The sequence below is a fragment of the Trichomycterus rosablanca genome, chromosome 2 (genome assembly GCF_030014385.1).
Source record: "Trichomycterus rosablanca isolate fTriRos1 chromosome 2, fTriRos1.hap1, whole genome shotgun sequence".
NCBI classification, from domain to species: domain Eukaryota; kingdom Metazoa; phylum Chordata; class Actinopteri; order Siluriformes; family Trichomycteridae; genus Trichomycterus; species Trichomycterus rosablanca.
In genome coordinates, this window is record NC_085989.1 from 17,621,817 (window position 1) to 17,639,376 (window position 17,560).

Sequence of the window (17,560 nt, forward strand, 5' to 3'; positions counted from 1 at the left end):
CTAGGATTCTTGCTCGGGTGCGAGAGGTCCTGGGTTCAAATCCCAGACAAGCATCTCTCTGGTATGTGCACCATTTCCTGTTTCATAAATCCTGACCAGACAGCCAGTCATGGCTTCTGAAAAAATCCAGGTACTAGGAACAGTGGTAGCTCAGTGGTTAGGATCTTAGGTTAGTAATTAGATGTTACTGGTTCTAACCCCACCACCAAGCTGCCACTGTTAAGCCCCTAAGCAGGGTCTTCAACACACAATTGGAATTATATTCGATCACACTTGTATGTAATTTTGGATAAAACCTACTAAATGCCATAAATGTAAATGAGTACCTGTACTGGGACCAATAGTGGTCCATGCTGAATCTGTATCACATCAGATTTAGCAATATTTTAATCTAATGTATTGGCTTAATTTACATTGTGAACATGTTTCATGTCTATCAGCTTGGTACACATCATCCACACATTTGCTTAATGGCTCGTTGGTCTAGGGGTATGATTCTCGCTTCGGGTGTGAGAGGTCCCGGGTTCAAATCCCGGACGAGCCCTTGTTTAAACAAATGCTCAGTTGTTGTATACAAAAACTTGCCCCATCAAAATCTAATCAGAATAATCACATAAAAATAAAAGTAATTTTGGATAAAAAATCTACTAAATGTCATAAATGTAAGTACCTGTAATGGGACCAGTGATTGTCTAAAATGCTGAATCTATTTACAATTTACATTGTGAACATGTTTGATGTCTACCAGCTTGGTACACATCATCCACACATCTATTTAATGGCTCGTTGCTTTGGGTGCGAGAGGTCCCGGATTCAAATCCAGCCACTATCACTGAGTACAGTGGTAGCTCGGTGGTTAAGTTGTTAGATTTGTAATCAGAGATTACTGGTTCTAGTCCCACCGCTACTGTTGAGCCCCTGAGCAAGGCCCTTAACACTTAATTGCATTTTGTCACAACTGTAAGTCATTTTGGATAAATCCATTTACTAAATGCCATAAATGTAAGTACCTGTAATGGGACCAATGGTGGTCTAAAATGCTGAATCTATATCACATCAGATTTTGCATGTATTTTAATCCAATTTACATTGTGAACATGTTTGATGTCTACCAGCTTGGTATACATCATCCACACAGACACTTAATGGCTCGTTGGTCTAGGGGTACGGTTCTTGCTTCGGGTGCGAGAGGTCCCGGGTTCAAATCCCGGATGAGCCCTTGTTTAAAGGAATGCTCCTTTGTTGTTGTATAAAAAACTTATCAAGTGTCCCATCAAAATGTAATCAGAGTGATCACATAAACATGACACATGGTGATACAGTTGTCAAGCTTATGTGGAAGCAAAGATCCTTCGTCCCAGGTGGTCTAGTGGCTAGGATTCGGCGCTGTCACCGCTGCGGCCCGGGTTGGATTCCCGGTCAGTGAACTTCTGGTAGGGTCAGTTGTAGCCTAGTGGGTAGGGCTTTGTTGTACTGTACATCTGTAAATGCATATATGACAAATAAAGGCATTCTTCTTTTTCTGAACAGTCTTAAGTCACACAATCGGCATGTCTTTAACACTACTGACAAAGCACCAATCACAATACTTACCTATTCACCCAGGAGTCCAATGAATTTAATATAATATTTAAGACAATAAAGTAAAATGTAGCATAATTACCTTTTAAAAGGTATGAGAAAGAAATGTTAAGACATTTAATATTTTATGTTTTTTTCTGATATGTTCAATTTACATTTTCGACATTTAGCAGACACCTTTATCCAAAACGTCTTACATTACAGTATACAGCATACATTCTGAGCGATTAAGGGCCTTGCTCAAGGGCCCAACAGCAGCAACCTGCCAGCAGATTGCTTTATGAATGCAGGGTGGCGCAGTGGGTAGTGCTGCCCCTTTATAGCAATAGGGCCCCGAGTTCAAGTCCCAGGTGGAGTGGTTTGGGTTCTCTTCATGTCTGTGTGGGATTCTTCCAGGAGCTCGGATTTCCTCCCACAGTCCAAAGACACGCAGCTGGGCCAATTCAGACAACCAGTGCATGTTAAATACAGCAAAAGGAATTGAAAATAATGGTTTAAAACATGACATCAAACCAGATTGTCATTCTGGTAGCTATTATAAACTACTACAAACCTTACAATTAACCACTTTGCGTGTATTGTTTCCACTGTCATGTTTTACAGCTCTTACATTATGAATATTCCCCACGGTATTTGAGTGCGACTTGACTGTAAGTCAGGTTGCGGCTAAATCCTATATGGATTACTATTGGACATACAGGGCGCTACAGAGGCAACAGAAGCCTATTGTTGCTTACCCTACTTAGCAAGCAAGTGTAGAAAGTAAGTGTTAATTTGGGATGCGGCCCTGTTTGCAGCCGTGCCAATGACAGGTGCGTCAGCAGAACCGGTTTGGTGGGAAGAGTTGTAGCGGGCGTGTTGTGCTCTGACCGCTAGGAGGAAACATTCCCGCTTCACACAAACACAAGGAAGCGATGTTCTGAGTAGCAGCCCGCAAATAATAACCAAGTTACACCAAGAGACTTTTAGACAGCGGTTGGGTTTGGATGGAATGGCGACGCTGACGAGCGAGCGGAGAGCTTTTGCTCACAAAATTAACAGGTATGTTTAAGTTTAATGTTTACATTAACGTGAGGAGCTAACCGGCTAACGTTCATTCCGCCTGTGGTGCTTGCTCAGCTCGGTTACCATGAACCGCGACTGCCGCAGGAGCCTTTTGTTCAGCACACAAGTACAAAAATACACGGTTTAAAACAACCCGGCTTTTTTTTTTTTATTTATTTTTATTTTTTTTAATATTTTTTAGAATGAACTAAACAGCCAGAATTGTATTTTACATTGCGCGGAAGTCGCACTGAGGGGAGAGTTCAGTGCAGGAAAAGTAGTGCCACTATGTAGGGATTCACTGGTTTCAGGGGTGGTCGATATTGCATATGTATCATACCGCGATATTTAGGGACATTTGCACGGAACACTATATGTGTCATATGTTGTTTTTGTGGCTGACAAAGCGTGAACATTAAAACCACCTCCTTGTTTCTACACTCACTGTCCATTTTATCAGCTCCACTTACCACTCACTTCAAAGCTCTACAATTACTGACTGTAGACCATCTGTTTCTCTACATACTTTTTTAGCCTGCTTTCACCCTGACTCTCCCAGGACCACCACAGAGCAGGTATTATTTAGGTGGTGGATCATTCTCAGCACTGCAGTGACACTAACATGGTGGTGGTGTGTTAGTGTGTGTTGTGCTGGTATGAGTGGATCAGACACAGCAGCGCTGCTGGAGTTTTTAAATACCGTGTCCACTCACTGTCCACTCTATTAGACACTCCTACCTAGTTGGTCCACCTTGTAGATGTGAAGTCAGAGACGATCGCTCATCTATTGCTGCTGTTTGAGTTGGTCATCTTCTAGACCTTCATCAGTGGTCACAGGACGCTGCCCACGGGGCGCTGTTGACTGGATGTTTTTGGTTGGTTGACTATTTTCAGTCCAGCAGTGACATTGAGGTGTTTAAAAACTCCAGCAGCGCTGCTGAGTCTGATCCACTCATACCAGCACAACACACACTAACAGACCACCACCATGTCAGTGTCACTGCAGTGCTGAGAATGATCCACCAACCAAATATTACCTGCTCTGTGGTGGTCCTGGGAGAGTCCTGACCATTGAAGAACAGCGTAAAAGCAGGCTAATAAAGTATGTAGAGAAACAGATGGACTACAGTCAGTAATTGTAGAACTACAAAGTGCTTCTATATGGGAAGTGGAGCTGATAAATGGACAGTGAGTGTAGAAACAAGGAGGTGGTTTTAATGTTATGGCTGATCAGTGTACACTGACACAATGCACAATAACATTCAGTGATACTGATGCCTTGGTGGGGTTGGCTCTTGGGTGGCACAGTGGTAAAATACGCTTGCCTTCTATCAGCCGGTCGGGCATCTACACAGACGTAATTGGCTATGTCTGCTATAGTGATTGGGAGGTGCAGTTGTCAGTGCATTCTCAGTGCCATTCCCAAACCCGGATAAAAATAAGGAGGGTTGCTTTACGAAGGACAGCACTCATTAGGAAGTATCGAACAAGCCACACTACAAGTAACCTACGGCGCAGCGGTCATCCCTGAAATATGACAAAATGCACAGTTTGCTATTTACACAATGTTGCACTAAAAACAGTTGGTCCAATGCTGCTTCCAGGTCAGCACAAGACGTATGAGCAAAATTTGGCCTCTCTGTGAGTGTTCAGACACTGCCAAACTTTACATGAAGTTAAATTCTACAGACGGCATCCAAGAGGAAGCCGTTACTAAAAAATTGGCATAAAGCTGCAAGACTAAAGGCAAAATGTGGCAGATTAACCTATTTGGATTAAATGCAGTTCAACATGTTTGGCATGGACCTGGCCAGGACTAGCACAATGACTGTAAAACATAGGGAAGTGTGTTAATAATAGATTTATAGATGGCTTCATGATTTCTACTGTGTACACCAAAATACTGAATGAAGAGGGGATTCCCACTCTCATGTTTCAACGCAACAATTACTTTTTGTTTTGTTTTTTAAAGAAGAGAGAGAAAACCATCACCTGACCTAAATCCTATAGAACACCTATGGGGAATCATAAAGCAAAAAGTAGAGGAGTACAACTCCTCCAACAAAGAAGAGCTGAAAATGGGCAGAATAACTCCCCACAGACCTTTTTGTTTATAAAAAAAAAATGCCTTATTTTTTTTTTTCTGAAAAACAATTTACATTGAATTCCAATAAAACTATTTGTAATTTTCAAACATTGTAGTGACATTGAACATGTATGTGTTCTGATTTTGTGTACTGTATGCTCCCAGTGCATTTATTGACTTCAATTTACATAATGTCACATAATCATCAGTTGACTTCTACAGCTGTTGACATCTTTAATAGGACCACTGTTCTGACTGGTCAGAGTACTTGAGTGACTTGAGTGGTCACTGTTCATCTCAGTTTTGCATGGACATAATTGCTGTACTGCTGATTGCTTACTGTGTAACTGTTGTTACTGCTGGTTTTGGTTTGTCTCGCAACTCTTTTTAAATTACTGTTGGGTTCTTTCTCACTTTCCCCATTACTAGTCTAAGAGCAAAATTTAATAACCTGAGTAGCCCACACGTTTGTGGAAATATACCGTAAATCCTCTAGATGCAAACCTTGTCCAAAAAGTTCACTATCCAACAAAGTTAGCACACCTGTCTTGCTCACCATTAGCGAGCTAGTTTCTGCAGCTATTTGTATATAATATATACTTATTGTATATACTCCTAATTAAAGAAAAAATAATCTTACATTTTCAAGTAGAATAAGATGGTGGTGCAGATGGTGGATTTATTCATAGGTAGAATATATATACAGTGGGGTCAAAAAGTATTTAGTCAGCCACTGATTGTGCAAGTTCTCCTACTTAGAAAGATGAGAGAGGTCTGTAATTTTCATCATAGGTACACTTCAACTATGAGAGACAAAATGAGAAAAACAAATCCAGGAAATCACATTGTAGGATTTTAAAAGAATTTATTTGTAAATTATGGTGGAAAATAAGTATTTGGTCAATAACAAACAAGCAAGATTTCTGGCTCTCACAGACCTGTAACTTCTTCTTTAAGAAGCTCTTCTGTCCTCCACTCGTTACCTGTATTAATGGCACCTGTTTGACCTCGTTATCTGTATAAAAGACACCTGTCCACAGCCTCAAACAGTCAGACTCCAAACTCAACCATGGCCAAGACCAAAGAGCTGTCGAAGGACACCAGGAAGAAAATTGTAGACCTGCACCAGGCTGGGAAGAGTTAATCTACAATAAGCAAGCAGGTTGGTGTGAATAAATCAACTGTGGGAACAATTGTAAGAAAATGGAAGACATACAAGACCATTGATAATCTCCCTTGGGGTCAAGATCTCATCCCGTGGGGTCAAAATGATCATGAGAATGGTGAGCAAAAATCCCAGAACTACACGGAGGGACCTGATGAATGACCTGCAGAGAGCTGGGACCAAAGTAACAAAGGCTACTATCAGTTACACACTACGCCGAGAGGGACTCAAATCCTGCAGTACCAGGCGTGTCCCCCTGCTTAAGCCAGTACATGTCCAGGCCCGTCTGAAGTTTGCCAGAGAGCATATGGATGATCCAGAAGAGGATTGGGAGAATATCATGTGGTCAGATGAAACCAAAATGGAACTTTTTGGTAAAAACTCAACTCGTCGTGTTTGGAGGAAGAAGAAAAACCCAAGAACACCATACCTACTGTGAAGCATGGGGGTGGAAACATCATGCTTTGGGGCTGTTTTTCTGCAAAGGGGACAGGGCGACTGATCCGTGTTAAGGGAAGAATGAACGGGGCCATGTATCGTGAGATTTTAAGCCAAAAACCTCCTTCCATCAGTGAGAGCATTGAAGATGGACAATGATCCCAAACACACCACTCGGGCAACGAAGGAGTGACTCCGTAAAAAGCATTTCAAGGTCCTGGAGTGGCCTAGCCAATCTCCAGACGTCAACCTAGGGCTGGGCGATATGGAGCAAAAATAATATCTCGATATTTTTTAGCTGAATGGCGATATACGATATATATCTCGATATTTTTTCATCCCATACAGTAATAACAAAAAGACACTTCTGAGACAAAGCTACATGTTCCAAATGTTATACAGGCACTTTTATTAACATTCCGCTGTAGAGAAATTCCTCAAAAATAAACTATTGGCATATATTAAATCAGGGGTCACCAACCTTTTTGAAACAGAGGGCTACTTTAAGGGTACTGAGTAAGCCAAAGGGCTACTTGTAGGATACAAACTTCCTGAATAACATAAGGTTGCATGGTTTACCTTTAATGATAATATTATGATTAATAATACTAATAATAAATATTCATATATGTGAAGAGACTGTCTGATCACATGTTAATTATTTCTTGCAATAATTATTAACAATGATGTACCATGGCAGGAAACACAGACATATTTAAACATGTAACATTATTTATTTCTGAAAGTCAGAGTGATCACATCTCTGATATTTTTGTAAATATTGTTCCTGACAGTTTTGTATGAATGAGCATATTTGTAGCATTTTGATCAAAATCACAATTTTTTTTTTATTTATTTATTTATTTTTTATAAATTATGACTTCTGTAGCATTTTTTTAGGAAATCATTAACAGTCCCATCTTCAAATAATGTCCCGTTTGTACTGATCCCGTTTGTACTGATCACTACTTTTGTTTTAGAACAAATCATGAACTCTGTCCCATGTTTATACAAATGATCAGTTAAGTAAGATTTTTTAAAAGCTACGATTTAAATGGACGTTTCTGTGACACGTACTGAAGCCTCTCTCCACATTGTGCCGCTCTCTGTCGTCGTCCCCCGAATGAAACACACACTTTTCCTCCCAATCATTGTTAAAATATTAAGTTCTCTTGCTTTTCTTGTGTGTTTTTTCATTATGATTTTTTCGGGGTAAAACCCGCATCTCGCTCCCCATGGTAGCTGCGCTCGCTCGCTCGCTCGTCTCAGCGTTCTGCGCCCGATATAAAACTCTGCACCCAGACCAGATCAAATCAAAGCTCATATAAACATCAAACAGTTTTGTTCTTGAAATGTTATATTCAGTATTGTCATTTTCAAAACTACATCAATGCAAGTGTTATTGATTCAAAGAGATCAACAACGAAAATATCATTTTTAGACGGAGCTCTATAGTCACTAGAGCTGTTTAGAACATGCCCTGCGGGCGACTCACGTGGTGGGGGAGGGGCGAGTTGTGTTCAGTGGGGGAGAGAGGCGGGGCAGGTGAACATGTGCAGAGACAAACTGGGAGAAGGGAACGACGAACTGTCGGAGCTAAATAGAACGCAACATCTACTGTATATCGATATACGCGATATTGTCTTATCTTATATCGCGTATGAAAATATATCGATATATCTTTAAAACTCGATATATCGCCCAGCCCTACCTCAACCCCATAGAAAATTTGTGGAGTCCGTGTTGCCCAGCGACAGCCCCAAAACATCACTGCTCTAGAGGAGATCTGCATGGAGGAATGGGCCAAAATATCAGCTACAGTGTGTGCAAACCTGGTGAAGACTTACAGGAAACGTTTGACCTCTGTCATTGCCAACAAAGGTTATGTTACAAAGTATTGAGTTGAACTTTTGTTATTGACCAAATACTTATTTTCCACCATAATTTACAAATAAATTCTTTAAAAATCCTACAATGTGATTTCCTGAATTTTTTTTCTCATTTTGTCTCTCATAGTTGAAGTGTACCTATGATGAAAATTACAGACCTCTCTCATCTTTCTAAGTAGGAGAACCTGCACAATCAGTGGCTGACTAAATACTTTTTGGCCCCACTGTACGTACATACAGGGGTTGGACAAAATAACTGAAACGCCTGGTTTTAGACCACAATAATTTATTAGTATGGTGTAGGGCCTCCATTTGCGGCCAATACAGCGTCAATTCGTCTTGGAAATGACATATACAAGTCCTGCACAGTGGTCAGAGGGATTTTAAGCCATTCTTCTTGCAGGATAGTGGCCAGGTCACTACGTGATGCTGGTGGAGGAAAACGTTTCCTGACTCGCTTCTCCAAAACACCCCAAAGTGGCTCAATAATATTTAGATCTGGTGACTGTGCAGGCCATGGGAGATGTTCAACTTCACTTTCATGTTCATCAAACCAATCTTTCACCAGTCTTGCTGTGTGTATTGGTGCATTGTCATCCTGATACACGGCACCGCCATTGGATGCACATGGTCCTCCAGAATGGTTCGGTAGTCCTTGGCAGTGACGCGCCCATCTAGCACAAGTATTGGGCCAAGGGAATGCCATGATATGGCAGCCCAAACCATCACTGATCCACCCCCATGCTTCACTCTGGGCATGCAACAGTTTGGGTGGTACGCTTCTTTGGGGCTTCTCCACACCGTAACTCTCCCGGATGTGGGGAAAACAGTAAAGGTGGACTCATCAGAGAACAATACATGTTTCACATTGTCCACAGCCCAAGATTTGCGCTCCTTGCACCATTGAAACCGACGTTTGGCATTGGCACGAGTAACCAAAGGTTTGGCTATAGCAGCCCGGCCGTGTATATTGACCCTGTGGGGCTCCCGACGGACAGTTCTGGTGGAAACAGGAGAGTTGAGGTGCACATTTAATTCTGCCGTGATTTGGGCAGCCGTGGTTTTATGTTTTTTGGATACAATCCGGGTTAGCACCCGAACATCCCTTTCAGACAGCTTCCTCTTGCGTCCACAGTTAATCCTGTTGGATGTGGTTTGTCCTTCTTGGTGGTATGCTGACATTACCCTGGATACCGTGGCTCTTGATACATCACAAAGACTTGCTGTCTTGGTCACAGATGCGCCAGCAAGACGTGCACCAACAATTTGTCCTCTTTTGAACTCTGGTATGTCACCCATAATGTTGTGTGCATTGCAATATTTTGAGCAAAACTGTGCTCTTACCCTGCTAATTGAACCTTCACACTCTGCTCTTACTGGTGCAATGTGCAATTAATGAAGATTGGCCACCAGACTGGTCCAATTTAGCCATGAAACCTCCCACACTAAAAATGACAGGTGTTTCAGTTATTTTGTCCAACCCCTGTGTGTGTATATATATATATATATATATATATATACATTGTCATATATACTGTACATGTAGGTAGGTATACATACATACATTGTCATATATTGTAATATACATATACAGATGTACAGTACAACAAAATCCTTTCTTTGCATATCCCAGCTTGTTTGGAAGCTGGGGTAAGAGCACAGGGTCAGCCATTGTATGATGCCCCTGGAGCAGAGAGGGTTAGGGGCCTTGCTCAAGGGCCCAACAATGGCTGCATGGCAGAGCTGGGATTCATACTTTCAACCTTTCGCACATCATCAACAATCGTTTTGCCTCATTTCACTCTATTATTTTCATTTTAGTGTTCATTGTTATCGCTTGCCACTTTTTTGCATTACAAGCGAGATTACCAGGTATACTAGGTATAAATTAGGGCAATATTAACTCATAAAGGAGGTACACAATTGGTGTAACAACCACTTGTTGATAAAACCTGCGCGTGACTGAGGCTGAATAAACAATAACGACGCTCTGCTCGCTGGCACCCAGCACCAGAGATGCAAACTATCCTACCGCACAATTTGATATTCCTCCAAAACTTTCTAATGTAGCATTAATTTTTTTTTAATGCACACGCATGTTCGCATCTTTGAAAGTTTGCTATTTGAAGGTTTGAATCTAGAGGACTTAACTGTAATAATTATTTAGACTTTCCATCTGCAGCTCAATCAACCAATTGTACTGACAGGGATGTGTTATGAATTAGAATTTTGATGTCATGTTTTACACACTTTGGTTACATTCATGACAGAAACGGTAGTTACAGTCATGGACAATTTAGTATCTCCAGTTCGCCTCACTTGCATGTCTTTGGACTGTGGGAGGAAACCGGAGCTCCCGGAGCAAACCCATGCAGACACAGGGAGAACATGCAAACTCCACACAGAAAGGACCCCGACCGCCCCACCTGGGGATCGAACCCTGGACCTTCTTGTTGTGAGGCGACAGTGTTACCCACCAGCCATTATGGCGTTTGATATGGTGTGTAGTTGTTATGTTTAATTGGGATTTAAAGGCCTGAGCACTGTCTGAGCACTCATTTGGTTAGCTAGTTGTGCCTGAACTGCTGTTTAGAATTAAACAAATCTTTAAGCGCTTTAACTGTTCATTAGTCACAAAGCTTTAAACACGGTTTACTTAGTTACCGGCACTCCTCATGCAGAACACAGAGAAAGAAGTTCCACTTTCTATTTGATCTGAACTTCCTTTTCATTCTGAAACTCAACTCATTCCTGTTTGACATCACGATTATAATCTTAACTGGAGGTTTTCCGATAGCACATTTCTTTCTTAGGGATCCGACACCCCATATAATCAGAAGATGTCTCGATATTTATTTTTCTTTATGTGACATTTCTTTGCTGTAAAGCTGATGTGTGAAAATTGATGTTTTATGAGCTGTGACTTTACCCAGCACCTCATCATCATCCAATATGATTCATTCCAAAACCTAGGGCATTGGCAAGTGTGATTCTGGGAATTTGTGCTTATTAAGTCAAAACAGCATTTTTAAGGTCGGGCATTAATGTTGGTTTGATTAGTCTTTTAATTCATCCCAGTAAGTGGGGCTAAGATCAGATCTTCGTGCAGGTCACTGAGGTTTCTCCACATCAAACTCATCAAACTGTGTCATAATAGAAATCTCATTGTGCACGCGAGCACATCAATGCAGGAACATAAAAGGACCTTTTCTAAACTGTTGCCACAAAGTTAAAAGCATATGATTTATGTCAGTGATATTAAACACCTCCTAACAGTGGGTGTGGCTGAAACAGCTGAGCTCAGTAATTAGCGAACGTCTCAGTCAATTTTATATGAACGCTCAGGCATGTATGATCATTTTTACTAGAGATGCACGAGTACCGATACTGGTATCGGGTATTTGCCCGATACCGCGCTCATTAACTTGTACTCGTACTCGCAAACGAGGCTCCGATACTAAACATCCGATACCGTGTGCCTAGTGCACGTTGCTGCGTTATGCCTAGTTCACACTACACGATTGTTGCCCTGATTTTCGCTCGGCGACTGGTCGGCGCTAGATTTGCCGGCTCAGGAGCAACTCGGCGTTCGCTAAGTGTGAACTATCCAACAACTTGATCCGAACGGCTCGCCGAGCGCTCGCCGACCGGATCGAGTTTTCTAGCATGTCAGATATCTGATCCAATAGGTATTGGTATCGGTATCGGCAAGTACAAAAATACATGTACTTGTACTCGGTTGGGAAAAAATGGTATTGATGCATCCCTAGTTTTTACAACACCCAAGCATGAACAACTAGTGCGAATAGTATACTTTCGATGTCTCATCATATCAAGTGTCAGCTAAACAGAGCTAGCGACACAGTTTAGTGGCTAAATTCTCTTTCATTTCTTTTGCAACAGTCCCCCTCCCCCATTCCATAATGCCATCAAGTCAAGCAGGGCCCTGATAAGAGATGAAAATCACATCTTGTTTTTCATTTGAAAACAGTCTGAATGGCTCTTGGAATGTGGACTGTAACCTGCATCCTCATTCTTGTGTAGCACTTTGCGAGTCAGTTTAGAATGTCAGATCATTTTTAAAAGCCTGCATGATATAGATTTTTGCTAAATCCAGGTTCAATCTGTGTAACGGCAGCTTGTGTTGTTACTCGCTCTTTGAGACTCTGTCTATTGTGTTAGTGCAGCCTGTGCAGGATACAGGAAAATGGGGTGTGGTTCTTTCCAACTGTTGTCTTTAGAGGAGGAAAGGTTTCCTTTTCCTTTTGAATTAGGAAATGGAGTTTCACAGAACACACCACACCTATCCATGTCCTTTTAGACTGTATTGTTGTAGCACTGCTAAACCTGAGTCAATCTGATTATACACTGATCAGCCATAACATTAAAACCACCTCCTTGTTTCTACACGCACTGTCCATTTTATCAGCTCCACTTACCATATAGGAGCACTTTAGTCCATCTGTTTCTCTACATACTGTTTTAGCCTGCGTTTACCCTGTTCTTCAGTGGTCAGGACCGCCACAAAGTAGGTATTATTTAGGTGGTGGATCATTCTCAGCACTGCAGTGACACTGACATGGTGTGTTAGTGTGTATTGTGCTAGTATGAGTGGATCAGACACAGCAGCGCTGCTGGAGTTTTTAAACACTGTGTCCACTCACTGTCCAGTCTATTAGACACTCCTACCTAGTTCGTTCACCTTGTAGATGTAAAGTCAGAGACGATCGCTCATCTATTTCTGTTTGAGTTGGTCTGTTTGAGTTCATTGGTGAACACAGGACGCTGCCCACAAGGCGCTGTTGGCTGTATATTTTTTTTGGTGGACTATTCTCAGTGACCGTGAGGTGTTTAAAAACTCCAGCAGCATTGCTGTGTCCTATGCACTCATACCAGCACAACACACACTAACACACCACCACCATGTCAGTGCAGTGCTTAGATGATCCACCACCCAAATAATACCTGCTCTGTAGTGGTCCTGGGAGAGTCCTGACCATTGAAGAACAGCATGAAAGTGGCTAACAAGCATGCAGAGAAACAGATGGACTACAGTCAGTAATTGTAGAACTACAAAGTGCTTCCATATGGTAAGTGGAGCTGATAAAATGGACAGTGAGTGTAGAAACAAGGAGGTGGTTTTAATGTTATGGCTGATCTAAATGTACACCAAATATCCACTAAATTATATTCTTTCCACTTTGCAGCAACAGTGTAGGGAAGGCCCTTTGTTGTTCCATCATGACTGTGCCTTTCAAAGCAAGACTTAAAAAGACATGAAGAAAAGCTTGATTTAAAGAAACTCCAATGGCTGCACGGATCCCTGACTTTGGAATGAATGGAGCAACAGTTGAGGCTTTCTTGACCAGCCATACAAATGCTTTAGTTGCGTAATGTGCACAAATTCCAACAGACATACTTCAAAGTCTTGTGAGATGCCTCACTGGAAAAACTTTGGATTGAACCTGAACAACAGTCAAGGCTTTCTTGACCAACAGTGCCCAGCCATACAAATGCTCTAGTTAATTAAAGGGCACAAATTCCTACAGACATACTTTAAAGTCTTGTAAGATGCCTTCTTAGAAGAGTGACTGTTGTTATAGCTGAAAAGATCACATAGAGGTCACTCTGTTTTAATACCATTTGCTTTTGAAATTGGATGTCCAACAAACTTATGGTCAGCTGTCCAAATACTTTTGGCCATGTAGTGTATTTCTTACTCATCTCACATAAACCCTGCAATAAAACTAGTGAAACTTTTTTGTTCTTTAATAAAAACTAAGCAGCACTGACTTGATTACTAACTCTTTTCTTCATCTATCATTGTAACAGTTGAGTGCACAAATTTGGAACCCTAGATTCTTGCAGATGTGACACGGACTGTTTTGCAAACGTTTTCCTGTCTTCTGACGAGAGTTTCATTAGCTCAGGAAATCAGTTTCTGGCCAGCTGGGCTGTCTGACCCCTAGGAGAGGTCCTTCATCCGGTACACAGAGTTGTGAGTCTGTGACTTGTTTCATGGTGCAGTCATGTATCCCAACAGAGGAGAAAGTATGATGTACGGTTCTTATTGCAGATTTAGTGTACTTAGTTGCCATACAGAATGAGAAGCATGCATATGAAGAGCCCAAAGGGAAGCCTGGAACCCCGGCAGCTGCAAGCATTATGTGTATACACACACACACACACACACGAGTGTGAGTTTGCCCAAGTGAGTCAGATTGTAAGGGAGCAGCTGCAGACTGTCTTTGAAAGAATAAGGAGGGCATGGGGGGCTACTGAGCCTTTGTTAAGGTCTAAGCCTACTCTTTGCTTTAGGTCTGTGAGTAGGCAGAACTATAGCATAATGACTGCCTTCTTTTGGGACTCCAGAAACCCTAAACCATCATCTGTGGTGCATTTTGAGCACACATACAGCTTCACAGTTAAATCTGTACCCAGGGGTTTAGACTAGTATTTTTTCTGAATTATTAACGATCTACTCATTTCCAATCCCAGAGTGTGAACCCGCACAACCCCCACTTGCACAACCCCCAGTCTGATCAGGGAGGGCCGGGTCACATCATTTGTTCTCTGACGCATGTCCAATCTGCGAGCGCTGTATTACGTACGGAGAGCCACGCTAAGCTCTATGTGCCCCCCCTACCTCGTGTTGGAAATCGCATGCAGTGGAAGAGACCCCGTCCCGCCTTCCTTCCCTCAAGCAAGATCAATTGTGTTTGTGTGGACACCCAGATCGATTGACAGCTCTGCTAAGATTTGAACTCGAGAGTTTGTACACTCCACAAAGTGTGGAGCATTAGCATGTTAGACTTCTGTGCCACCCGAGCCCCTTTTAAGGCTAGTATTGGTCATTTTACTAAAACTGTTTGATTCTTGGTGCTTTGAAGATTAATTTCTTATTTATTTATTTTTTTTGGAAAAGGGTTGCAGCATAATGCTGGTTTGGTAACAACTAGCGCAAGGCAGTTATACTCCGGACAGGGTGCCAATACATTGCTGGGCTTTGGCCATCTCCCCACCCCATTTTAGACATAGCCAATCTTGTCTGTGAAGATGCCCAGTCGGATAGCTGAGATAGCTGAGTGTAATAAACTGCTGCACCACCCAAGCTCTTATAGAACCTGCTGATCACCTTATGCTGTTTGGAGCAAAAATGCTCAGATTTCAATCTTAACATATTTCAAATGTGCACACTTGTATTATAATAGTTACAGCTACAGTTATAATTCATCATTTGGTTATAATATAGAGATGGACCAATCGGGGTTTTTGGCACCGATTCCGATCTCCGATCTCCTTTCAGGAACATCGGCCGATAGCCGATTTCGATCGGGGGGGATTAGCAGTAAATAAACTTAAAAAGAGCCTCACAGTAAAGATAAACCCGGAGCAGCACGCGCGTGTGTGTGTGTGCGCCTTTAGAAGAGACGCTTTGTTCACAGTATCGCTATAAATGATTCATTGATTCATGAGTTGATTCGTTTTTATGTGAAGCGTAAGTTTCTCTTCTCAGTTATCTCTCCGTGTTTACTGTTATTAATTAAATGTCGTGGTTTTAAATAAACACCAGCTACTACAGAACATTTTGTGTGACTCTCTTACATTAAAAAGCTTAATTAAAAAGCTTAATTAAACTGCTATTACCACAGATCTGTAACCGAGTCAGACTCGTTCCGTCTAAAGAGCTAAAAGTTTTCTAAAAGTTCAGCAGATGATCCTGAACTAACGAATTTGGTAATGAATAAACTTTTGCCTCTGATTGGCTCTGTAACGTTTTCTGTTCTCATCTACATCACAAGTAAGAACCGCTTACGATTTACCAAAGTGAACCAGGAGTTTATATAACGTGCTGATAGAATCGACTCAGATGTGACCGGGTTGAATTATCTTTTTAAAGTAAATATTACAATCAGCAAAATTACATCGTAAGAGCTTTCCCGATGGTTTCTGTACGATTGTTGATGAATGGTGATGTGATGGTTGGTGCTTCGTAGCTCAAAGTCTGGATCAATCCACTGAGCTGTTAACTTAACATGGTCTTTATATATCACACGATCGGATCGGCTACTTTTAGGAAATATCGCCGATCGCCGATAGCATATTTTGATTAAAAATCGGCCGATACCGATTCGTAGCCGATCGATCGTCCCATCTCTATTATAATATCATTTGGCCTTGATTTTTAACATAGTAGTTTTATCTCTCCTACAGGACAATAGCTTCAGAGGTCAGAAAGCAGGTCTCCAGGGAATATGGCTCTCCTCAGTTGTCCAAAAAACGGCCTGGGTTGCATCAGTCGGTGAGTGTGTACATGCATGTATCTGTGTACATAAATGTTTGTGTGTGTGTGCGCACACTTACCTATTTAAATCTTTTGGCAAACGATCCAAGGGTGGCAGTGAAAAACAGTCTAAGTTTCTATTGATGTCCTTAATATTATTGCTATTGGCTTATGCTTTAGTCAGTTTTCCACATATGAATAGCCTTTCAGATATCACTCTTGAGTGGTTTTACTTCCCATATAAAACTGACATAGTGCTTTATGAATTGTAGGGGGAACGGAATGTGGATCGTTATCACAAACCACAGTCATTTTTTCTTCTGCCCTTAAAGTCTCACTACCAATCTTTTAATTGTCGTTTTTACTGGTCACTAGACTGGTTCTCATGACCTAATTACAACCCTAAATCAGAAAACGTTGTGTTTACTTTGACTTTAATTCATTGCACACGGTGTAAATCCAAGATATTTCATGTTTTGTCCAGTCAGCTTTATTTCATTTATTAATATACATCCATTCCTTGTTTCAGGGCTGCATCACGTTTCAAAAACTTGAGACGGGGGCAGTTTAAGCTAGTAAAACAACTAAATGATGTGATTTTATACAGGTGATTGTAATCCTGATTTGGTACAAAAACAATATTTATGAAAGGCTGGGTGTTTGAGGAACAAAGATGGGCAGTGCAATCTAGAGTAATTTCAGCGCGTAAAGGGCAAGAAAGCAGGCTTAAACTGAACACATGTGATCTCCGATCCAGGGTACTGCATCAAGATCCGTCATTCATCAACAGCTGATATAATCACATGTGCAATTAATTACTTTGGTAAACCTTTGCCATGCACTACAATATGGAGTTACATTCACAAAAGCCAACTAAAACTGTACAAAAAAAGAAGCCTTTTGTTAACCATGTCCAGAAGCAGTGTTGAGTTCTCTGGGCTCTGAGGCATCTGGGATGGACCATCACACAGTGGAAATGTGTATTGTGGTCTCATGAATCAGCATTCCAGTTTTTGTGTAAAAAAAATGGATGCCGTGTGCTCTGGACCAAAGATGAAAAGGACCATCCAGCC

At 41.5% G+C, this 17,560-nt stretch overlaps 1 protein-coding gene and 1 non-coding gene across 2 annotated transcripts in view; both read left to right on the forward strand.

Annotated features, from left to right (window-relative positions):
* The first annotated feature begins 472 nt into the window (after positions 1–472).
* trnap-cgg (transfer RNA proline (anticodon CGG)) lies at positions 473–544 on the forward strand. Its single transcript has one exon. It is a non-coding gene; the product is annotated as a tRNA-Pro (tRNA).
* Positions 545–2,515: 1,971 nt separating this feature from the next.
* The window catches only part of LOC134330874 (dedicator of cytokinesis protein 7-like), a 92,922-nt gene continuing 77,877 nt past the window's right edge, over positions 2,516–17,560 (forward strand). Inside the window, exons 1-2 of the mRNA XM_063012149.1 lie at positions 2,516–2,622; positions 16,418–16,505. Coding sequence (XP_062868219.1) covers positions 2,573–2,622; positions 16,418–16,505 — 138 coding nt within the window. The 5' untranslated portion in view covers positions 2,516–2,572. The remainder of the gene's footprint in view (positions 2,623–16,417; positions 16,506–17,560) is intronic.